This window comes from Microcaecilia unicolor, chromosome 10 (assembly GCF_901765095.1).
Source record: "Microcaecilia unicolor chromosome 10, aMicUni1.1, whole genome shotgun sequence".
Lineage (NCBI taxonomy): Eukaryota > Metazoa > Chordata > Amphibia > Gymnophiona > Siphonopidae > Microcaecilia > Microcaecilia unicolor.
Window position 1 is genome coordinate 119,536,146 of NC_044040.1, and position 24,662 is coordinate 119,560,807.

At 48.2% G+C, this 24,662-nt stretch overlaps 1 protein-coding gene across 2 annotated transcripts in view; it reads right to left on the minus strand.

Annotated features, from left to right (window-relative positions):
• Positions 1 to 24,662, minus strand: part of RYK (receptor like tyrosine kinase) — a 1,372,566-nt gene that overhangs the window by 461,189 nt on the left and 886,715 nt on the right. For both annotated transcript variants that reach the window (XM_030217203.1, XM_030217202.1), the window contains exon 11: positions 18,041 to 18,173. In XM_030217203.1, coding sequence (XP_030073063.1) covers positions 18,041 to 18,173 — 133 coding nt within the window. The remainder of the gene's footprint in view (positions 1 to 18,040; positions 18,174 to 24,662) is intronic.

The following is a 24,662-nucleotide window of genomic DNA, read 5'->3' on the forward strand; positions in this document are numbered from 1 at the left end:
GAAAAAGTAACTCTTCTTAGTGGAATCCTTCCTAGAGGCAAGCAAGACACAGGAGACACCCTCAGACAAACCCAACGAAGCGAAATCTATGCCCTCAACATCCAGGCCGTGAGAGCCAGAGACTGAAGGTTGGGGTGCAGAAACGCTCCGTCGTTCTGCGAGATGAGGGTCGGAAAACACTCCAATCTCCACGGTTCTTCGGAGGACAACTCCAGAAGTAGAGGGAACCAGATCTGACGGGGCCAAAAGGGCGCTATCAGAATCATGGTGCCGTGGTCTTGCTTGAGCTTCAGTAAGGTCTTCCCCACCAAAGGTATGGGAGGATAAGCATACAGGAGGCCAGTCCCCCAATGGAGGAGAAAGGCATCCGACGCTAGTCTGCCGAGTGCCTGTAGTCTGGAACAGAACAGAGGCAGCTTGTGGTTGGTCTGAGAGGCGGAAAAGGTCCACCGAGGGGGTGCCCCACTCTCGGAAGATCTTGTGTACCACTCTGGAATGGAGCGACCACTCGTGCGGTTGCATGACTCTGCTCAGTCTGTCGGCCAGACTGTTGTTACGCCTGCCAGGTATGTGGTTTGAAGGAGCATGCCGAACTGGCAGGCCCAACGCCACATCCCGACGGCTTCCTGACACAGGGGGCGAGATCCGGTGCCCCCCTGCTTGTTGATGTAATACATTGCAACCTGATTGTCTGTCCGAATTTGGATAATTTGACAGGACAGCGATCTCTGAAAGCCTTCAGTGCGTTCCAGACCGCTCGGAGCTCCAGGAGGTTGATCTGAAGATCCTTTTCCTGGAGGGACCACAGTCCTTGGGTGTGAAGCCCATCGACATGAGCCCCCCAGCCCAGGAGAGATGCATCCGTCGTTAGCACTTTCGTGGGCTGTGGAATTTGGAATGGGCGCCCCAAGGTCAAATTGGTCCGAATGGTCCACCAGTGCAGTGAATTGCGGCAGCTGGTGGAGAGGCGGATGACATCTTCTAGATTCCCGGTGGCTTGATACCACTGGGAAGCTAGGGTTCATTGAGCAGATCTCATGTGAAGACGAGCCATGGGAGTCACATGAACTGTAGAGGCCATATGACCCAGAAGTCTCAACATCTGCCGAGCTGTGATCTGCTGAGACGCTCTGGTCTGGGAAGCCAGGGACAGGAGGTTGTTGGCCCTCGCTTCTGGAAGGAAGGCCTGAGCCGTCTGAGTATTCAGCAGAGCTCCTATGAATTCCAGAGATTGGGCAGGTTGGAGATGGGACTTTGGGTAATTTATCACAAACCCCAGCAGCTCCAGGAGGCGAATAGTGCACTGCATGGACCGGAGAGCTCCCGCCTCCGAGGTGTTCTTGACCAGCCAATCGTCAAGATATGGGAACACGTGCACTCCCAGCTTGCGTAGATACGCCGCTACCACCACTAGGCACTTCGTAAACACCCGTGGGGCAGAGGCGAGCCCAAAGGGCAGCACACAATACTGAAAGTGCCGTGCGCCCAGGCGGAATCTGAGATACTGTCTGTGAGCTGGCAGTATCGGGATGTGAGTGTATGCGTCCTTTAAATCAGGGAACATAGCCAATCGTTTTTCGAATCATTGCAGAAGGGTGCCCAAGGAAAGCATCCTGAACTTTTCTTTGACCAGGAATTTGTTCAGGCCTCTCAGGTCTAGGATGGGGCGCATCCCCCGTTTTTCTTTTCCACAAGGAAGTACCTGGAATAGAATCCCTGCCCTTCTTGCCCGGGTGGTACGGGCTCGACCGCATTGGCGCTGAGAAGGGCGGAGAGTTCCTCTGCAAGCACCTGCTTGTGATGGGAGCTGAGGATTGAGCTCCGGAGGACAATTTGGTGGAAGGGAGGCCAAATTTAGGGCGTATCCGCACCACACTATTTGGAGAACCCACTGGTCCGGAGGTTATAAGAGGCTACCTTTGGTGAAAAAATTTTAACCTCACCCCGACCGGCAGATCGTCCGGTACGGACACTTTGAGGGCGGCTATGTTCCCATGGATCCAGTCAAAAGCCCGTCCCCGGCTTTTGCTGTGGAGGCGCAGGGGGCTGCTTAGGCGCACGCTGTTGACGGGAACGAGCGCGCTGGGACTGTCCCTGTGCCTGACGAGGCCTTCGGGCCGGCTGGGTGTACCTATGCTTGTTATAGGCGTATGGCGCAGCCTGCCTGGCCCAGGAAAAACGTCCACCTGCTGAGGTGGATGCTGAAGGCGCCCGGTGGGAGAGCTTGTTGAGGGCGGTTGTCCGCTGATGCAGTTGGTCCACCAGCTGCTCGACCTTCTCACCGAAAATATTATCCCCCCGGCAAGGGACGTCGGCCAGTCTCTGCTGGGTGCGGTTGTCCAGGTCAGAGGCACGCAGCCATGAGAGCCTGCGCATCACTATACCTTGGGCCGCAGCACGAGATGCCACGTCACAGGTGTCATAGATACCCCTGGACAGGAACTTTCTACACGCCTTCAGCTGCCTGACCACCTCCTGAAAAGGCCTGACTGCTCCGGCGGGAGCTTGTCAACCAGGTCCGCCAGTTGCTTCACATTATTCCGCATGTGGATGCTCGTGTAGAGCTGGTAAGACTGGATGCGGGTCACGAGCATGGAAGATTGGTAGGCCTTCCTCCCAAACGAGTCCAGAGTGCGAGACTCCCGCCCTGGGGGCGCCGAAGCGGTATCCCTCGAACTCCGTGCTCATCTTGAGAGCAGAGTCCACGACCGCCGAGTCATGAGGCAGATGGGGCCCGCATTAACTCGGGGTCCGAGTGGATTCTGTATTGGGACTCTGCTTTCTTGGGGATGGTGGGATTAGATAATGGTCTCAACCAGTTCCGAAGGACATTATGCAACGGCACCGTGGAGGACTCTCTAGGTGGTGATGAATAATCGAGGACCTCGAGCATCTCAGCCTTTGGCTCATCCACAGAGACCATGGGGAAGGGAATGCATATAGACATGTCCCTGACGAAGGAGGCAAAGGAGAGGCTCTCAGGTGGCGAGAGCTTTCTCTCTGGTGAAGGCGTGGGGTTGGAGGGAAGGCCCACAGACTCCTCTGAGGAGAAATATCTGGGGTCCTCCTCCTCCCCCCACGAGGCCTCTTCCTCGGTGTCGGACATGAGATCTTGCAGCTCAGTCCTCAACCGGGCCCAGCTCGACGTCGAGGCACCGAGGCCTTGGTGGCGTCGTCGAGCGGTGGAGTCCCGCGCCGGCGGGGATGAAGCTCCCTCCATCGACGTCGACTCCACCTGCGTGGCGGTTGAGACCAGCGCCGCAAGCGGCGTCGGCATCGAAGGCTTCGGCACCGGGCTAGAGCACGCCAGCGCCTCCATCAACGGCGAGGGCGCAAACACCCCCGGCGCCGGCACAGTCTGGCGCATCAGCCCTTCCAGGATCCCCGGAAGGATGGCTCGGAGGTACTCGTCCAGGCCCGCTGTCGGGAAAGGCGAGGGGGCCGGTGGAGGTGTCGGTGCCGGAAGCTGCTCGGGTCCAGGAGACTGCACCGAAGTGCCGGCACCCTGCCGTGGTGGTACCTCTACTACAGAGGGGGACCTCTCCTCTCGACGCTGCCGCTTCCTCGGCATCGACTCCTCTCTGGCGCCGGGAGGCGGATGCGTCGTGGCGACCGATGACGGTGCTTCTTCGCCTTTTTGCGGGTGCCAGTCATCGGCGCTCGGTGGGAGACTGACGAGGAAGAAGTAGATCCCCCTCTGCCTCGAGGGATCGGGTCCGACAGGGTTCGGTCTCGAGGGCCCTGGGTAGAGGGAGTGACCGGGGCCGATTGCCCGCGCGGCCTCTCACCCCTGCCGTCTCTGGAGGACCGGCGGGCTGACGGGACCTGTACTTCTGGGGTCGATGCTATCGGTGCCGATTTCGTAGACATCGGTACCGATGCCGTCAAAGGTCGACGTCGAGGGGCCGGCGCAAGTTCGAAAAAGACGGTCCTGAAGAACTTGCCTCGCTACTTGTGTCCGTTTCCGAAGACTGAGACACAAGGTACACGACTTGGTATCGTGCTCCGGCCCGAGGCACTGGAGGCACCAAGCGTGAGTGTCGGTCTGCGAGATATGCCGGCCGCACCGACCACACTTTTAAATCCACTCGGGACCTTCGAGGACATCGACGGAAAAATCGTTGTCGGCGAAGTCAAAGTCGTCGATGGTGGCGGTAAATTCACACCCTCGAAAACAAATCAACCGCGCGGCCACAAGGCCACAAGGCGACGCCCCCGCTAAGAGACGAGGGAAACAAAGTTCAGCGTTTTTTTTTAAAACAAAATAGAAACGCGAACCGGTGAATAGAAGAAAAGAAGAAAAATTATCCGGTTTCCGGGGCTGACAGAGAGAGACGAATGCGGCTCTCTCCAGCGCGGAAAAGAAAGAACTGAGCGGGAACGGTCGCGCACGGGCGGGAAGGTGGCCACACATGCGCGGTGGGCGTGCGGGACCGCCCGCTAAGTTTTGTTCCGGTTGGTGGGGGCTGCCGTGGACGTCAACCCAGTCGTGAGAACAAGCAGCCTGCTTGTCCTCGGAGAAACTCATATGTGTATACCTTACCTTGATTTGTACCTGTCTTTTTCAGGGCACAGACCGTATAAGTCTGTCCAGCAGTATTTCCCGCCTCCCAACCACCAGTCCCGCTTCCCAACACTGGCTCCGGCACAGTCCCCGTATAAGTCTGCCCTCCCCCATCCTAGCCTCTCAACCACCAACACCTTTTCCCCCCGCCACCCAATTTCAGCTAAGCTTCTGTGGATCCATTCCTTCTGCACAGGATTCCTTTATGCCTGTCCCATGCATGTTTGAATTCCGTTACCGTTTTCATCTCCACCACCTCCCGCGGGAGGGCATTCCAAGCGTTCACCACCCTCTCTGTGAAGAAATACTTACTGACATCTTTCCTGAGTCTGCCCCCCTTCAATCTCATTTCATGTCCTCTAGTTCTACCGCCTTCCCATCTCCGGAAAAGATTCGTTTGCGGATTAATACCTTTCAAATATTTGAACATCTGTATCATATCACCCCTGTTCCTCCTTTCCTCCAGAGTATAGAAAGGGATCCTCAGGAGCTTAGCCTAGAATGGGTGGCAGAGCTGGTGGTTGGGAGGCGGGGCTAGTGTGGGCAGACATATATGGTCTGTGCTGGGGCTGGTGGTTGGGAGGCGGGACTAGTGCTGGGCAGACTTATACGGTCTGTGCCGGGGCTGGTGGTTGGGAGGCGGGGTTGGTGGATGGGAGGCGGGGATAGGGCTGGCCAGACTTATACGGTCTGTGCCAGAGCCGGTGGTGGGTGGCAGGGATAGTGCTGGGCAGACTTATACGGTCTGTGCCAGAGCTGGTGGTTGGGAGGCGGGGTTGGTGGTTGGGAGGCGGGGATAGCGCTGGCCAGACTTATATGGTCTGTGCACTGAAGAGGACAGTACAAATAAAAAAAAGTAGCACATATGAATTTATCTTCTTGGGCAGACTGGATGGACCGTGCAGGTCTTTTTCTGCCGTCATCTACTATGTTACTATGTAAATACTTCAAAATCAAAAATTTATCATATATTTATCCCGGAACCTCAGTGATGTTAATCGCTATCCATTTAGGTTACAGCGATTTCAATAACATCAAGCTCTTCACCGGTTCTTTTTCTAATTTCTTAATTTATATATATATATAGCTTTAGTATCACTTATCTTTTCAATTTATCATACTTGTCGGACCCAGGGGAACATCTGCCTGACATGCATGTTTCGCCCATAATGGGCTGTCTCAAGGACATTCCCCCCGTGTTTCTTATAGCGTCAGCTCAGCAAAAGTTATCAGCAATAACTTATCAAAAACATGTCTCCAACATGCCCCCCTTGCTGTTTGGATGAACTGCAGTGTAAAACATCCAAATTTTGACTTTTGAAAATCGTGATTTGGATGTTTTCAGCAGATGGACTTTTTTTGCCCATTTTAAAATGTCCATCTGCCTCAAAAATGAGTGCCATGTAGTTATTTGATGCCTATTCATAGGTTCAAATTTATAGAATTGCTTTTCAAATGCATTATTAAAGTAATAATTTAGATTTTTACTCCAAAAGTAAAAGGAGCATTCCAGAGGGAAGGGGCAGAAACACTGAAGGCTCATTGGTGGTTGTAGGCAAACATGTTTAATGAAGGAGCATTGATAGGATATTTATGTCTGTGCAGTAGTGGATTAGCAAACATGAGAGAAAAGTTAGTATCCAATATAGAAAATCTTGTGATCGAGTGTTAGTATTTTTAAAAGAATTCTATAAGCACGTGTTAATTCCTATAAAGAGGTGTAACATGATATTCTACTTTCTCTAGTCTTTCTCCATTTTTGAAGTACAGTGATGTGGTACCATGTTAATCCACTTTAAAAGGTATTAAATAGAAATAAAAACAAAACAGAAAAGAAAAGAAAAGAAAATAGGATGATAATTTTGTTATTGGACTAACAATGCATTTTTTGATTAGCTTTTGAAGGTAACCCATCTTCTTCAGATCAGAGATAACCAAATGTTGATAAATAACAGTCTATATAAGTGAAACACCAAAGCATTCCAATGACAATCTCACAGGAAGAGAGTGGGGTGGGTAAAGAGAGAAACGTGGGAGATTGTCATTGGAAAGCTTTGATGTTTCACTTATATAGACTGTAATTTATCAACATTTGGTTATCTCTGATCTGAAGAAGATGGGTTACTTTTGAAAGCTAATCAAAAAATGTATTTAGTCCAATAAAAAAGGTATCATCTTATTTTCTTTTCTATGTTTTGTTTTATTTCTATTTATATCCATTGTTGAAGAAACTTTGGTGCTATTGTGTTCAAAATCCAAATCAAACATATAAATGGCAAGAGGCGTACTCAGGGGTGTGCTGGTAAATTGTTAACAGGGGGCTCTCTCTCGCCAGCAAAGTAAAAGAGAATTCAGGAGGGGCCCAAGCCCACATTTTGGGATCCATTTGTTAAAGTAGCCATGGAGAACCGACTCCCAAAATTCTTAAAAACTTAACAAACGGCTCTCGAGAGTCTGTGAGAGCCTGCTCCAGCACACCACTGGGCGTACTCACTCGCAAATGTGCAGTACAGACCCTCTCTGTCCCGCCCTTGCGTCAATACATGATGACGGGGGCGTGACAGAGAGGGAACCTGCGCACCTGTGAGTGAGGGAACCGCTGCCGCCACCGCTCCCCCCCCCCCAGGGTTGCCGCCGCCACCCACCCTCCACCCGGCCTGGGTACCTGGCTTCACTATTCAAACCGCCAGAACGCAGCACACAGCTCATCTGAGCTGCCATTGGCCTTCCTTACCTGCCTGTGTCCCGCCCTCGCCGACGTTACGTCACATGAGGGCGGAACACACGCAGAGAAGAAGGAAGGCCGACGTCAGCTCAGATGAGCTGTGTGCTGCGTTCCGGCAGTTTGAATAGTAAAGCCAGGTACCCGGCCCGGGTGGAGGGGTGGCGGAGGGGACTCTGGGGGGGGAGGGGGGGGGCGGCGGCGACCTATCGGGGGGGGGGGGGCTTTCAACCCCCCCCCCTTCCTTTACTAGCCTGTTTTTACGGGCTCAACGGCTAGTATATGCATAAATGACCGAAACACCAGCATTTATGTGAGAACATGCTGCCTAACTACAGGTGGCTACTTTATAAAATTAGTTCCCACATGTCTAAAAGAGAACAGACTTGATGAATCATTCACAACTTGTGGAAACATCACTTAACCAGGTTAGTCATCTGTAACTGAAAATAAAGTTCCCTTTCTATGAAAACACCTAACATTTTAATAAAGGGTAGTTCAGGGATTGAGAAAGCCAGAAGATGGAGAGCTTTAAGGTTAAAGGAGGTACTAAGTTCACATCTTTTGATTTATCAGGGTTCAATTTAAGCTATTAGTTAGCCACTCTGCAAGATTAAAGAAAATATTACTGAGATCTTCGCACAATAGATCTGAGGTAAACAACAATTGAACATCAACAGCATAAATAAAAGTACTATATCCTAATGAGCAGAGCCAAAGGAGCTAAAAAGGCATTAAGCAGAAAATAAGCTAATGCAGATCCCTGAGGAGCCACAATGGAGAAGATAGGAGACTGAGAATGGATTCCACCAGCACACTTTGAATGATCTATTGTCCAGATTGGATTGAAACCAGACAAAGGCAGAATCCTACAGCCCAAGCTCATAAAATCTAGCAAGCAGTAAAGAGTGCTGAAAAAATGACCAAGGGAAATAAGTGTGCTCGCATCTTAGAACATAGTATTTGGAAATTGGTGGTTGGGAGGCGGGGATAGTGCTGGGCAGACTTATACGGTCTGTGCCAGAGCCGGTGGTGGGTGGCAGGGATAGTGCTGGGCAGACTTATACGGTCTGTGCCACAGCTGGTGGTTGGGAGGCGGGGTTGGTGGTTGGGAGGCGGGGATAGGGCTGGCCAGACTTATACGGTCTGTGCACTGAAGAGGACAGTACAAATAAAAAAAAGTAGCACATATGAATTTATCTTCTTGGGCAGACTGGATGGACCGTGCAGGTCTTTTTCTGCCGTCATCTACTATGTTACTATGTAAATACTTCAAAATCAAAAATTTATCATATATTTATCCCAGAACCTCAATGATGTTAATCGCTATCCATTTAGGTTACAGCAATTTCAAAACATCAAGCTCTTCACCGGTTCTTTTTCTAATTTCTTAATTTATATATATATATATAGCTTTAGCATCACTTATCTTTTCAATTTATCATACTTGTCGGACCCAGGGGAACATCTGCCCGACATGCACGTTTCGTCCATAATGGGCTGTCTCTCAAGGACATTTCCCCTTGAGACATCATTAGCATTATTCTTTTTCTAATGCTAATGAAAATACTTACCTGTAGCAGGTATTCTCTGAGGACAGCAGGCTTCATATTCTCACAAGTGGGTGACGCCGATCCGCGTCGCCCGGTCCGGCATTTTGCCAAAGCTAAAAAGAGGGAATGTGAGCTGCGCTGCAACGTGAATGCGCGAGTACCTTACTGCCTGTTGCGCAAAAGTAGTCTCCTCAGTTTAATACTATGGCAAAAAAAATAAAGTAAAAGTAACAGAGGAGACAATGTCAAGGGGAGGTGGGAAGGACTGTGAGAATATGAAGCCTGCTGTCCTCAGAGAATACCTGCTACAGGTAAGTATCTTTGCTGTCTCCAAGGACAAGCAGGATTCTATATTCTCAAAAGTGGGGAATCCCTAGTATACAGGCTTACTAAAACAACATTGGACAATTAGGCCTCGCAATGTTGAGGACATTAACCAGATTAACCTGAAACTATATACAATCTGAATGAGAATGCAGCCTGGAACAGAATAAAACGGGTCTAGGAGGGTGGACGGATTCTAGACACCAAACAGATTCTGCCCGAACCGACTGTCGCGTCAGGTATCCTGCTCAAGGCAGTAGTGTGATGTGAATGTGTGGACAGAAGACCACGTTGCAGATCTGCAAATTTCTTCAATGGAGGCTGATCTCGTGGGCTACCAACGCAGCCATGGCTCTGACGTTGTGAGCTGTAATGTGACCCTCTAGGGCCAGCCCAGCATGGACATAAGTGAAGGAAATGCAATCTGCAAGCCAAATTGAAATAGTGTGTTTCCCGATGGCAACCCCCCCTCCAGTTGGGATCAAAAGAAAGAAAAAGCTGGGCGGACTGTCTGTGGGGCAGTGTCCACTCCATGTAGTAGGCTAATGCTCTCTTGCAATTTAAGATGTGCAAGCTGTTTTCACCAGGGAATGAGGTAGGGGAAAGAATGTCAGCAAGACAATCGACTGGTTCAGATGGAACTTCGATACCACCTTCGGCAGAAACTTAGATGCGTGCTGAGGATTACTCTTTTGTGATGAAACTTAGTATAAGGTGCATCCACCACTAAGGCCTGAGGCTCACTGACCCTACAAGCTGAAGTAACAGCCACCAAGAAAATGATCTTCCAGGTAAATTATATCAGAAGGCAGGAATTTAGTGGCTGAAAAGGAGGTTTCATCAGCTGGGTGAGAACAAAATTGAGATCCCATGATACTAGTGAACATTTGACAGGGGGCTTTGACAAAAGCAAAACTCTCATGAAGCAAACAACTAGAGGCTGTTCAGAGATCAGCTTACCTTCTGCAAGTTGAATGTAAGCATTAATCGCACTAAGGTGAACCCTTACGGAGTTGGTCTTGAGACCAGACTCTGACAGATGTTGAAGGTATTCAAGCAGGGTCTGTGTACAGAAAGTAAGGGGATCTAAGGCCTTGCCCCAACAACAGACACCAAACCTCCTTCATTTAAAAGTGTAACACCTCTTAGTGGAATCTTTCCTGGAAGCCAGCAAGACACGGGAGACACCCTCCGAAAGACCTAAACTACTACTATTTAGCATTTTTATAGCGCTACAAAGCATACGCAGCGCTACACAAACATAAACCCCAAAATACCCCAAGTACTTACCACAGCCATCTTCCTTTTTTCTCACCGTTCGCCGTATGTCCTAAGAATCGTACCCTCGGTCAGTTGCAAGTTAGGGCCAATTCTCTGGACTTTGTCAATTGCGACATGTGCACCTGTCACACTTGGCGGTTCTGATCCAAATAGAACCGAGCAGAAACACCACTTTTGTTTGGGCCAATAGGTGTTGGATCTCAGAACCAGCAACCCGACACCTTTCCCAGACAGATTCCTCAACTGATTTTTTAGACCCCTGGCTGGGTAAAGTACAAAACACAACCATAAACAAGAGAAGCTTTCACATTTTACCCCAGTTTATTCTTACCCTAGAATATGAAAAATAAGACATAATAGAAAGTTAAGAGTATCACATAAGAAGCAGGGAAGTGTGGGAACATAAAAAGGGGAGCCATGGAAATGGTCGTATATTCCTTAATCTATTGAGATAGACTGAGGAAGATTTTCATCGACCTAAAGAAGCTAATTCTAGGCTCTCAATATCTAAGCTGTGAGAGCCAGAGACTGGAGGTTGGGATGCAGAAGTGACCCTTCGTCCTGTGTGATGAGGGTCAGAAAACACTCCAATCGCCATGGTTCTTCAGAGGATAATTCCAGAAGAGGGAACCATATCTGCTGCAGCAAGTATGGCGTGATCAGAATCGTGGTTTTGCGGTCTTGCTTGAATTTCAACAAAGTGTTTCCCACTAGAGGTATCGGAGGATATGCATACAAAAGACCTGTCCCCCAAATGAGGAAAAAAAGCATGTAATGCTAGTCTGTATTGGGCCTGAAGCCTGGAACAGAACTGAGAGACCTTGTGGTTGAGGTGAATGGCAAAAGATCCACCGAGGGGGTGACCCACACTCTGAAGATCTTGTGGGCTACTCCCATGTGAGAGACTACTTGTGAAGTGCATTATCCTGCTCACTCTGTCAACCAGGGTGTTGTTTGTGCTTGCCAGATACGTGGCTCGAAGAAACATGCTATGGTGGCAAGCCCAATGCCACATCCAGGACGACCTCTCGACACAGAGGGCAAAATCCGGCGCCCTCCTTCTTGTTGTATAATACATGTAACCTGGTTGTCTGTTTGGATAAGAACAATTTTCTGAGATAGCCGATCTCTGAAAGCCTTTAGAGCATTCCAGATCACCAGGAGCTTCAGGAGATTGATCTGTAGATTCGTTTCCTGAGAGGACAAAGCTCCTTGAGTGTGAAGCCCATCTACATGAGCTTCCCATGCTCGGAGAGATGCATACGTCATCAGCACTTTTTGTGGCTGAGGAGTTTGGAATGGAAGTCCCAAATTGGATTGAATGGTCCACCACTGAAGGGAGCGTACAAACAAACCCTAGAAGCTTGAGCACCTGGACTTCTGAGCTCCTTCAAGAGAGGTGCTCTTCACCAGCCAGTCGTCTAGATACGGGAACACATGGACTCCCAGTCTACTACTACTACTACTTAACATTTCTAGAGCGCTACTAGGGTTACGCAGCGCTGTACAATTTAACAAAGAGAGACAGTCCCTGCTCAAAGAGCTTACAATCTAATAGACAAGGTGAACGGTCGGTCCGATAGGGGCAGTCAAATTGGGGCAGTCTGGATTCACTGAACGGTAAGGGTTAGGTGCCGAACGCAGCATTGAAGAGGTGGGCTTTAAGCAAAGACTTGAAGACGGGCAGGGAGGGGGCTTGGCGTAAGGGTTCAGGAAGGTTGTTCCAAGCATAGGGTTGAGGCGAGGCAGAATGAGCGGAGCCTGGAGTTGGCGGTGGTGGAGAAGGGTACTGAGAGGAGGGATTTATCCTGGTGAACGGAGGTTACGGGCGGGAACGTAAGGGGAGATGAGGGTAGAGAGGTAGTGAGGGGCAGCAGACTGAGTGCATTTGTAGGTAAGAAGGAGAAGCTTGAATTGACTGCGGTATCTGATCGGAAGCCAGTGAAGTGACCTGAGGAGAGGGGTGATATGAGTATATCGGTTCTGGCGGAATATGAGACGTGCAGCAGAGTTCTGAACAGACTGAAGGGGGGATAGATGGCTAAGTGGGAGGCCGGTGAGGAGTAAGTTGCAGTAGTCAAGGCGAGAGGTAATGAGAGCGTGGACGAGAGTTCGGGTGGTGTGTTCAGAGAGGAAAGGGCGAATTTTGCTGATGTTAAAGAGGAAGAAGCGACAGGTCTTGGCTATCTGCTGGATATGCGCAGAGAAGGAGAGAGAGGAGTCAAAGATGACTCCGAGGTTGCGGGCAGATGAGACGGGGAGGATGAGGGTGTTATCAACTGAGATAGAAAGTGGAGGAAGAGGAGAAGTGGGTTTTGGTGGAAAGACGATAAGCTCGGTCTTGGACATGTTCAGTTTCAGGTGGCGGTTGGACATCCAGGCAGCAATGTCGGATAAGCAGGCCGATACCTTTGCCTGGGTCTCCGCGGTGATGTCTGGTGTGGAGAGATACAGTTGGGTGTCATCAGCATAGAGATGATACTGGAAACCATGAGATGAGATCAGGGAGCCCAGGGAAGAGGTGTAGATTGAGAAGAGAAGGGGTCCAAGGACCGATCCCTGGGGAACACCAACAGATAAGGGGATGGGGGTGGAGGAAGATCCATGAGAGTGAACTTTGAAGGTGCGGTGGGAGAGATAGGAGGAGAACCAGGAGAGGGACAGAGCCCTGGAACCCAAATGAGGACAGTGTGGCAAGAAGTAAGTCATGATTGACAGTGTCAAACGCGGCGGATAGATCCAGGAGGATGAGGATGGAGTAGTGGCCTCTGGATTGGCAAGGAACAGGTCATTACAGACTTTAGAAAGTGCTGTTTCTGTCGAGTGAAGAGGGCGAAAACCGGATTGAAGCGGATCAAGGATGGCATGAGAGGAGAGAAAATCAAGGCAGCGGCTGTGGACTGCGCGCTCAAGTGTCTTGGAGAGGAAGGGTAGGAGGGAGATGGGGCGGTAGTTGGAGGGACAGGTAGGGTCTAGTGATGGTTTTTTTGAGGAGTGGCGTGACTACAGCATGCTTGAAGGTGTCGGGGACAGTTGCAGTGGAGAGAGAGAGGTTGAGGATATGACAGATGGAGGGGGTGATAGTAGGAGAGATGGTGTTAAGTAAGTTGGTGGGGATGGGATCAGAGGAACAAGTGGTGCATTTTGAGGAGGAAAGAAGGCGGGTGGTTTCCTCCTCGGAGATATCAGGAAAGGAGGAGAAGGAGGTCTGGGTTGGTTGGTTGAGGGAGAGGGTTGAAGGGTGAAGAGGAGGAGGTGGCTTGGTAGTGAACTCAAGGTTGATCTTTGCACCTTGTCGCGGAAGTAGTCAGCCAGTGATTGAGTAGAGGGTGACGGGGGGGTGGGAGCGGAGGGCACTTTGAGGAGGGAGTTAAGGGTGGCGAAGAGACGACGAGGGTTAGAGCTGAGAGAATTAGTCAATTGGGTGTAATAGTCCTGTTTGGCAAGGAATAGTGAGGACTGGAAGGAGGATAGCATGAATTTGTAGTGAAGGAAATCTGATGGGTGCGAGATTTCCTCCAGAGGCGTTCAGCAGATCGGGCGCAGGAGCGAAGGTAACGGATGCAAGGGGTCAGCCAGGGCTGGGGATTAGTACGCCTTGTGGGACGGGAGGTGGATGTGCAAGGGTGTCCAGAGCAGAGGAGGAGAGTGGCATTGTAAGCGGAGACAGCCTCGTCAACAGACTCGGAGGACATGATGGAGGGGAGGAGATTAGAAATACTAGATAAGGTGGGAGGGTCACTAATCTGGAGATTCCTGGAAGTAGTGGTTAATGTTGGGCGGGGCTGAGGGGGAGGGTGAAGAAGTGTGAAGGTGATCAGGTGATGATCAGAGACAGGAAGAGCTGAGGTGTGGAAATGGAGGGTGAGCCGGAAGAGGAGAGGACGAGGTCAAGGCAATGGCCATCACGGTGAGTAGGGGTGGTGGAACATAGCTGGAGGTTGAAGGAGGATGTTAGAGTGAGGAACTGAGAAGCGTGAGAGTTGGACAGGTCATCAACGTGTATGTTGAAGTCTCCGAGAATGAGGGATGGAGATGAGGGTTCAAGAAAAACAGAAAGCCAGGCATCGAAGTCGGTGAGGAAGGAAGGGAGGGATTTATCAGGGGGGCGGTAAATGACTGCCACTCTGAGTGGCAACGGGTAGAATAGACGGATGGAGTGGACTTCAAAGGATGAGAAGCAGTGAGACTGTGGTAGGAGGAGGGGTTGGAAGCTACAGGAGGGCGAGAGTGTAATGATGCAGCAACTACTGCTAGACATTTGGAGAAGACCCTGGGAGCTGACACAAGGCCAAAAGGCAAAACGCAGTACTGAAAGTGATGTGTTCCCAGCCGCAATCGAAGATGTTTCTGGTGGGCTGGAAGTATCGGGATGCGAGTATATAAATCCTTTAAGTCCACAGAGCATAGTCAACTGTCTTTCTGAATCATTGGGAGAAGGGTTCCCAGGGAAACTATCCTGAACTTTTCTCGGACTAGAAATTTGTTCAGGGCCCTTAGGTCTAGGATCGGACATATCCCCCCCCCCCCCCCCCGTCTTTTTCTTCACAAGAAAGTACCTGGAAAAGAACCCCTGCCCTTCTTCCCCTGGTGGAACGGGTTTGACTGCATGGGCCTCAGAAGGGCGGAGAATTCCTCTGCAAGTACCTGCCTTTGCTGAGAGGTGAACGAATGAGCTCTCGGTGGGCAATTTGGAGGTTTGAGATGCCAACTGTATTTCTATACTTTGAGCAGAGATCCTGTATGCCACATCAAAAGTTTCTTAAATGCCCTTGGTCAAGAACTTTCGACACACCTTCTGCTGCTTGACCAACTGGTGAAAAGACTCAGCATGTTCCGGAGGGAGCACATCCACCAAGTCCGACATTTGTCACACCAAGTTTAGCAAGTAGACGTTCGTAAACAGTTGGTAGGATTGCATGCGGGAGATGAACACTGAAGCCTGGTACATCTTCCAAAAGAGTCCAGGGTTCTAGCTTCTCTGCCAGGGAATGCCGAGACTGAACCTGCCTTGACGTCGAGGAACCACGCACTTGAGAGCGGCGTCAAGAAGTCAGCTCCCATCTTGACTCCGGTGAAGCTTCCTCTACCAACGTCGAGGGGGTGTCGGCTTGGATGACAGTCGACACCAGGACTGCACCGCAGGCTGAGGGCCAGGTAGGGCCACAATGGGTGGTATGGCAGGTGCAAGCACCCCTGATATCGATACACACCGCTGCATGAGGCCATCCAGCAGCTCTGGAAGCAAAGCCCGGATGCGCTCATCGAGAGCCAACACCAGGAAAACCACATGAGTAGACGCGGGAGCAAGATTTCAGCTGCTTGAAGACAGGCGTATCGGCATCTCCTGTATGGAGGGGAGAGCAATCCTCCTGGTGCTGATGGTTCTTGGGTGACCAACAACAATGCTTCTTGGCCTTCGCCCGAAGTGTGTCACCAAGGCTCATTGGTGTCGATGAGGACAACGTCGAATCCTCATGTTGTCTCGAGGTCGGGTCTGACGATGGACAGCCCCAGGGGCCCTGCACAGCAGGAGGCCTCGAATCAGGTGGAGACCCACTCGATGCTTCACTGCTCCCACTGTCTAAGGGTCTCGAAGCAGCCATGCTTACCGACACTCCCGATACCGGTGTGATGCTCGACATCAATGTCAATAGGCACCTCCAACCTTGATGCTTACATTGAGGAACTGGACTTGGCTCCAAAAATGTTCTCTTGTTCAGCCTCTCTGGAAGGCAGGGTCCTCTTCTTCGTATGAAGACAGAGAACACAATGAGAAGGGCTATAGTTAGGTCCAAGACACTGCAGACACCAAGAATGGGTTGCACACCTGGGCAGACGCATTTCAGCTGAACCTCAATGCAGAAAAAACTCAGTGCCTAATACTCACCTCGCAACATAACACGAACAAATTCACCACTATCAATACATCAAAACTGAATCTACCAATTTCGGACACCCTAAAATTCTTGGAGTTACCATTGATCGACACCTAACACTTGAGAGTCACGCGAAAAACACAACCAAGAAAATGTTCCACTCAATGTGGAAATTAAAAAGAGTAAGACCTTTCTTCCCAAGGACCGTCTTCCGCAACCTGGTACAATCAATGGTACTCAGTCATCTAGATTACTGCAATGCACTCTACGCTGGCTGCACAGAGCAAATAATCAAGAAACTTCAGACAGCTCAGAACACCACAGCTAGACTCATATTCGGTAAAACAAAATATGAAAGTGCTAAACCCCTGCGTGAAAAGCTACACTGGCTCCCACTCAAAGAATGCATCATGTTCAAAATATGCACCCTAGTTCACAAAATCATTCACTGAGATGCCCCAGCCTATATGTCAGACCTGATAGACTTACCACCCAGGAATACGAAAAAAATCATCCCGCACATTCCTTAATCTTCACTTCCCCAACTGTAAAGGTCTAAAATATAAACTAACGCATGCGCCAACCTTTTCCTACCTGAGCACACAATTCTGGAATGCGCTGCCACGCAACTTAAAAACGATCTATAAATTAACCAACTTCCATAAACTACTGAAGACCCATCTCTTCAACAAGGCATACCACAAAGATCAACAAATATGAACTCCTATACATATATCCAGAATTGCCTTACAGTATTTACTCGTCAAACCTCTATCATGTTTTATCGTTATCATGTTACTCAAGATCCTTCTGTTATATTAAATGTATATTTTCTTATATATTTCCACTTTTCATGATGTATTGTAAGCCACATTGAGCCTGCAAAGAGGTGGGAAAATGTGGGATACAAATGCAATAAATAAATAAATAAATAAGGTAGTCCGACTGCACCTGGTACAGCGCTTGAAGCCATTGGGAATCTTCGTTGACATGGACAGGAAAACTTCACCGGCTAAATCAAATGACTCGATGGTAAAAGGGGCAAGGCACAGAGAAAACCCAAAAAAGAACCTGGCCAAAGTTATGGCCTAAAACCAGCCCAGTGACAATGAAAAATTAAGAAAACTTAAAACTGGCCAAAATATACTAAGAAAATAAAGGAAGGGTAGAAAAACGAATCCTACGAGAAGAGCCAAAAAGAAATCAACAAAACAACAGCCAGAAGGCACAAAAAAAAAGTTCTCAGACTGGATGAGTGAGGAGAAGACAAAAACAGCACCTTCGTCTCACACGGAAAAAAGAGATCTGAGGAGATCGTGTTCGCGTGACGGGCGGGAAGACACTTGTGCATGCGCAGTGGCTCACGCTCCACAAAAGTCTCTTTTTAGCTTTGGCAAAATGCTGGACCAGGTGACGCAGATCGGCGTCACCCACTTGTAAGACTATAGAAGCCTACTTGTCCTCAGAGAATGCAAATTAATTAAAACATGTCAATAACTAGATGGCATTAATCTAAAGAAGCATAAGTAACTGCTTTGGCATGACTCATTACAAAACAAATAGATAATGCAATTTACAAATAGTAAACAAATAGTAAAAGAAAAATGCTTACAGTCTACCTTGCTTGTACTTCTAAGTTTTGGTCTGTGTTATAGTAAATTCAGGTGTAACATACAGTCCATCTATGTTAGTACGGATTTTACTTCTGGCTCTTTACCTGTGGGTTGTTGGCCTCCACTAACTTGCACTGCCGAAGAAACAGCTTAAGGTTTCCCCAATTCATGTATGGTAACATCACTATCGGCTTCTCTCCTTCTTCTATGCAAACATGACTGATAGGAAGCAGATTCCTTAAAAATAAAATAAAACCCTTTCAAACATGTACAAATATGCACGATGAAATGAAAAGTGATCATTCAAATTCAAGATAATACCACTAGGGACCACGACACTGCAGACACAAAGGCTGTAACAGCAAAAGAAACTGGGGAATACTTCTGCTTCCAAAAGACACCAGGGACTCCCTGCAAGGCCAGGGATGACATCAAGAGATGGGGAACTGTGGATCTTTGGATGCCTCAGGAGGTGGAGGTAGGAATATTGTATGTCGGGGAAGGAGTGATTGGAGGGTTTTAAGCCTTGGGGGGATGGTGATCTGAGGGGTGGAAGGACAGACAGAAGTCAGCATTGGCACCTGCCCCTTCAAGCAGGCAGTTATGCATGCCTCGAGGTGGGTGTAAGTGTTGACGCTTACATATTTTAACATTAACATGGATTCCCTGTGTAAGATGGGTTGGCTTGGAAAGAATAAAGCCACAACACACCTTCTGTTGGTGTTGGCTTCGTTTGGAAAGAATAAAGACATATCTACTATAATAAAACTCACCCTCAACGTTCTGAGGACACTGATGTCAGTGAAGCCAAGCTCTGACTTCCTTCAAAAAGGTTCGAAGGTTCGTGGTGGTGAAGCCACCAAAATCGCTCTGGGCCCCGCCCTCGAGGGCGGAGCAATGGCAGAACAAGTAAGGGGTTGGCAGGGAGGGAGGCAGGGAGGCGGGGGGTGGGAAATCGCTCCGGGCCCCGCCCTCGAGGGCAGAGCAATGGCAGAACGACGAAGGGGTTGGCAGGGAGGTGGGAAATTGCTCTGGGCCCCGCCCTCGAGGGCGGAGCAATGGCAGAACGAAGAGGTTGGCAGGGAGGGAGGCGGGGGGGTGGGGTGGGAAATCGCTCCGGGCCCCGCCCTCGCGTCAAACATCATGACGTTGGGGGCGAAGCAATGCCAGAACAACGAAGGGGTTGGCCAGGGAGGGAGGGAGGGGGGTGTTGGCGACGAAAACCTTGCTAGCGCCCGTTTCATTTGCTCTGAAACGGGCTTCTTTTACTCTTTGAGCAGGGACTGTCCTTCTATGTTAAATAGTACAGCGCTGCGTAACCCTAGTAGTGCTTTATAAATGTCAAATAGTAGTAGTAGTATAAAATAACCAGAATTCCATATGACTGATTAAAACTCAGTTAAAAAGCCAAGTCCCAAATATCTTATGAAAAGTCATATTCACCAGTCGATTAAACACAAAACAGTTTGATCAACTATATCAAAAACCAAATGTTAGAATTAATAGGACTAAAACATTCTCATTGCTTTACTGTGTGTTGATGTCTCCAGATTGTACTTTTCATATGTTGCATCATGCTTGGCTTGTCTACATGAGTGAGTCTATAATTAAATTTAAATAAATACCCCAAAGATCCCTGAAAGAACTATAGGAGGTATGCATGGACAGCCTTCCCAGCAATTTGTTTCTTCACCTTCAAACTGCAAATGGCCCCTTAGGTTTTTCTGCAGTGGTCCTAGGCTCCACTGTGGCACTGGTACTAGTATTTGCTTCTGACAGTAAACTAGGAAAAGCATAAAGAGAATGGCTCATGGATTTCTTTTCAACTCCTCTGAATATGTGTGCGCACAACCGCACATCTATACACATCTATACACATACAGTTAACCGGAGCGTGCACTTAACCATTGTGACCCAAAGAAGCTTGACATCTGATAAACATATGTACAGTACTGTTTATTATACGTACAGTATACAGTCTCCGTTAACTGACGTTAGGCTTACTTGAAGTAATCAGTCATAGTCCTCTGTACACTCTTGTGTCTGAGAGTTCCATAGACTATGTCTGCCAGATGGTAAAAACTGTCATAGCACTAACATCCAGTGGCCTCCAGATAGGCCTGCACGGTGTTGAGACTCTCCAGCGCTCTTGCAAAAGTAACAGGAGGTTGTTGAATTTCGCCAGCATGTGTCTCACTGCTCATTTCATCATCAGCCGTTGCCTGCGTGTAGGCGCATATCTGGACATCAGTGCAGTCGTCAGCTGTTTGTAGATCGTAATCAACAGCTATGTAGTGATGAAACTCCTCTTCAGTAACACCGGCTGAGATGTCAATAGTCTGTTCATCTGACACGTTTGCAACAGCTGCATCTGTTTCGTCCCTCTCCACATCCCTTACAAAGCTTGCCTGCTTGTAGCAGTTCACTATGGTTGCTTGTGTAACATGATTCCAGGCTTCTTTCTGCATATGTAGGGAATCCAACAGTGATAGATTACAAGCCAGTTCAACAGCACGTTTATCCTTGCCAGTCTGGTCATTCATAATGCTCATCAGACGACGTAGCACAAGAGCCCGATAATGTTGTTTGAAATTGGCTATTATGTCCTGATCCATAGGTTGGATAAGAGAGGTAGTGTTTGGTGGCAGGAAGACCACCTTGACATTAGACAGCCTGACATCATCACTGTGTGCAGCACAATTATCACAAAGCAACAAAATCTGACGCTTTTGTGCCCGCATTCTAGTGTCTAACTTCTTTAGCAACTGCTTCCAAATTTCCCCAGTCATCCATGAATTTGCGTTAGCCTCGTATGACACATGAAGTCGCTTAACATTCTTGAAGCAATGGGGCTGTTTGCTCTTCCAATGATAAGGGGTTCCAACTTCTCACTCCCATCCATATTGCAGCAAAGGAGGATCGTCAGTAGGTCCTTTGACGTTTTACCTCCAGTAGTTTTGGCTTGTTTGAATGCAAGTGTACCATCAGGAATCGCTCGCCAGTAGAGACCGTTTTTGTCAGCATTGAAAATGTCACGAGGTGCAAACTTGTTCAAGATGGTAGGAAGAACTGAAACAACCCAATTTTCAGCACCAAAGTCACCAGCGTCTTGTTTTTCACTATGCTGTTTCTTGAATTTTATATTGTTCCTCTCCTTCCATCTTTCCAACCATCCAACAGCGGCTTTGAATTCAGTTAGTCCAAGACTTTCAGCTAGCTGGTTAGCTTTCTCCATAAGCAGTGGACCACTGACAGGAAACTGTCTGCTCCTGACTTGAGAAAACCACCGAAGAAGAGCATCTTCTACCTCCTCAGCTTTTCCCGCCTGTTTTCATTTCCTGTGTGGATTTGTATTTTTTTTTTTTGTTACATTTGTACCCCGCGCTTTCCCACTCATGGCAGGCTCAATGCGGCTTACATGGGGCAATGGAGGGTTAAGTGACTTGCCCAGAGTCACAAGGAGCTGCCTGTGCCGGGAAACAAACTCAGTTTCTCAGTTCCCCAGGACCAAAGTCCACCACCCTAACCAGAAGCTGGTCTTTCTGCTTCAAGATACATGAAATTTGACTGGGATTGACTTTGTTTTCTAATTTTTAAAGAGCTTCTATTCGTTCAGGCAGTGTTAAAGTCTTACAGTTGCGCGACGACGACGACCCCAGTGTACGCTCTAACAACATTCTTTCGCTTATTCTGCCTGTGGCAGTTAAAGGGGCGGTAAATTTGAAATCTCGTTGGTTGTCACGCACCAATCGGCTTCCATATTCCGTGCGCGCACTTATGCGGAGTCTTTCCTGCAGAGGAGCGGTCTTAAACCATGTATATAAGTGAATCTTGCAGTTATCAGAAATTGATGGCACCAAAAATGGGACCGAAGTACGGCATGCAGTTAAACAAAGCATGCACTTATCCAACGTGCACTATATATATATATATATATACAAACACACAAAACACAAATACAAGACACAGACGAATACAAATTTTGGCAATCACACAGATAGAAACAAATTGGGGAGGCTGTCCATGCATACCTCCTACAGTTCTTTCAGGGATCTTTGGGGTATTTATTTAAACTTAATTATAAACTCTGTATTGTGAGGGAAACAGTGATACCCCAAGGTGTTCAGACAGTTGTGTAGATGATGGCATTTAGTCTAGAGGATAAACACACCTATAACTGGTCCCAAAGCCCAAACCCTCTATCTACTCATAAAAGAATTGAACCCTCTGGATTACAAAAGTATACTGGTTTATTTAGCAGAGCAAAAAAAGCAGATAACAATGGAGAAATAGAAACAGTTTCAAAGTATTACCAACACTAAAGTCTAGCACAGACAAGCCCAATGTTACTTGGTACAAAAATACACACTTCACTTTCCAGATAAATAGCAATTAACTAAACTCTGATGTGAATGTGAAGAACTTGACTATACGACCTGTAGGTGTCAGTAGAGTCATCTTCCTAAAGATGGTACTGGGATGAGCAGGAGTATCAGACCTGATCATAGGAGGCAGAGAATCACACAGGGACAAAGTTTGTCCCCGTCCCCATGTGCTCTGTTCTCTGTGAAGAATAAGGGGCTGTCCTGGGTAGGCCACTAGATGGCGCTGTTCCCATAGAAATGGGAAAAGTTTAATAATTTTTATTGATGACATCACACAAACAGGAAATAATACAATCTTCTAATCCAAGTACAATGTATATATCAGTAACCACCTTGAACCAAATCTACACTTGTCTGTGATTCATCTCATTTAACATTTTCCAAAACTACCCATCTCCCTCCCCTTACCCAACTTATTAGCAAAATATAATGTCTTTATATAGAAATACATCTTGACCTTGAAATTTGTACAAGCAATAAATCGTATTTCCCATGTGACAGTCCCTCCCTACCCCCCTCCCCTTCCCCTTGTGAGCTGCTTAGATGTTCAAGATATAGCTGCGGCCTCTGGAAGGCAAGGTCAGCCACAACGGTTCCCATTGTATGCGAAATTTCTCACCCGATTCAGTATCCAGTGGACACCGCATCTCTCAAGTTTCATCTGATAAAGTAACTGTGTTCTCCAGTAGACCAATGGAGGCTTCGAGTCGGACAGCCAAAACTTCAAAATGGTGGAGATCCCATATAATATCGCCAAACACACAAAACGCTTGAACCCCTGGGGTGGCAATTCCGAAAGTTTATATTTATAAAACAATAGGAGGGGATCGCAGACCACGGTGCACCCCCACATTTGTTGTAATGTTTGAGTGATCTCACCCCAGAATTCCATTACTAAGGGGCACAACCAAAACATATGACCTATACTGGCCTCCTCTCTACCACACCTAGGACAGGTCCCATCACAGGACTCTATCATACGTGCAGCCCTCTTGGGAGGTATATATGTTCTTAATAAAAATCTGTATAGTCTCTCAACTGTATGACCGACACTTGCAACCCATAAAGTTTTTTTAATAAAATCCTTGCATATGTCAGTCGTGATTGCAGCTTCCAAATCTGTTGACCAATCTCGGGCCAAGCGCACATAGTCTATTTCAGAGGTGGAATCCTTTAATTGCTGGTGATGAAACCTGAGGGGAACTGATAACTGAGCACCCAGTGAGTATGTCTCTGTCAGAGTGTCTATTACATCCTCTGTTAGGTCGGTCCACATCAGGGATGTTATGTAATGTTTCAACTGAAAATGTTCAAAATAATGTCCCCCCTGTATACCGAATTCCTCCACCAGTGTCTGAAGGGGTTTTATTTTCCCCTCTTCATTAACTACATGTGACAAATAAAGGATACCCCGCGCTGCCCATTGTCTGAAGACGCTGTTACCCTGTCCTGGTGGAAAATCAGGATTATTAATAATAGGCAGTAGAGGAGTGGTTTTTGCTGTAAAGTAATGTTTCCTACACACCCACTGCCATGTATTTCTAAGTGATTGCAACAGGGGGTGCTTCTGAAACGCTCGTGTAGGTAATCGGTTGCCTGAGTGTAATAAATAACTGAAATGTATCTCCGGAAAGATAGAAGTCTCAACTTCAGTGACAGAGAACTCCTGGGTACCCCGATACCAATCATTAATATGACGCATCGCACTGGCAATTGATAAGTTCCGCACGCTCAGGAGTCCCATCCCCCCTTGTTCCCTCGGGGTTGTGATCACTGTCATCGGCAGTCTGGGGCGCTTCCCTTTCCACAATAACCCCTGAATCTGTCTATCTAGGGCTTTTTCATCCTTTCTTTTCAAGTACAGGGGTAACTGCTGAAAAAGATAAAGCCATCTCGGGGCTAGAAGCATATTAAAGAGAGCAATACACCCCCATAGAGATAATGGCAAGGTCTACCACAGGGATAGTCTGTGTTTCGTACTTTCCATCAGTGGACCTACATTAATTCTGTACAGGGAGGACATATCCCGTGGGATCATTATTCCTAAATACTTTAAAGTCTGATCTGCCCATTGCAGCAGAAAGGCTCCCTGCCACCTCTCACGAACAACGTCATCTACTGCTAAGGCACAAGACTTCTGTAGGTTTAAAGAAAAACCCGACAGCTCACCATATTCTTTCAGAATTTCTAGGGCACTTTGCAGTGAGGGCCGGGGGTCACGCAAAACCAAAAGGATATCATCCGCATAAGCTAAGGTTTTGACCTCCTCCCCTCTCATCTGTACTCCCTTAATCTCCCCAGACCCATTCAAGAGCCGTATCAGGGGCTCCAACGAGAGATC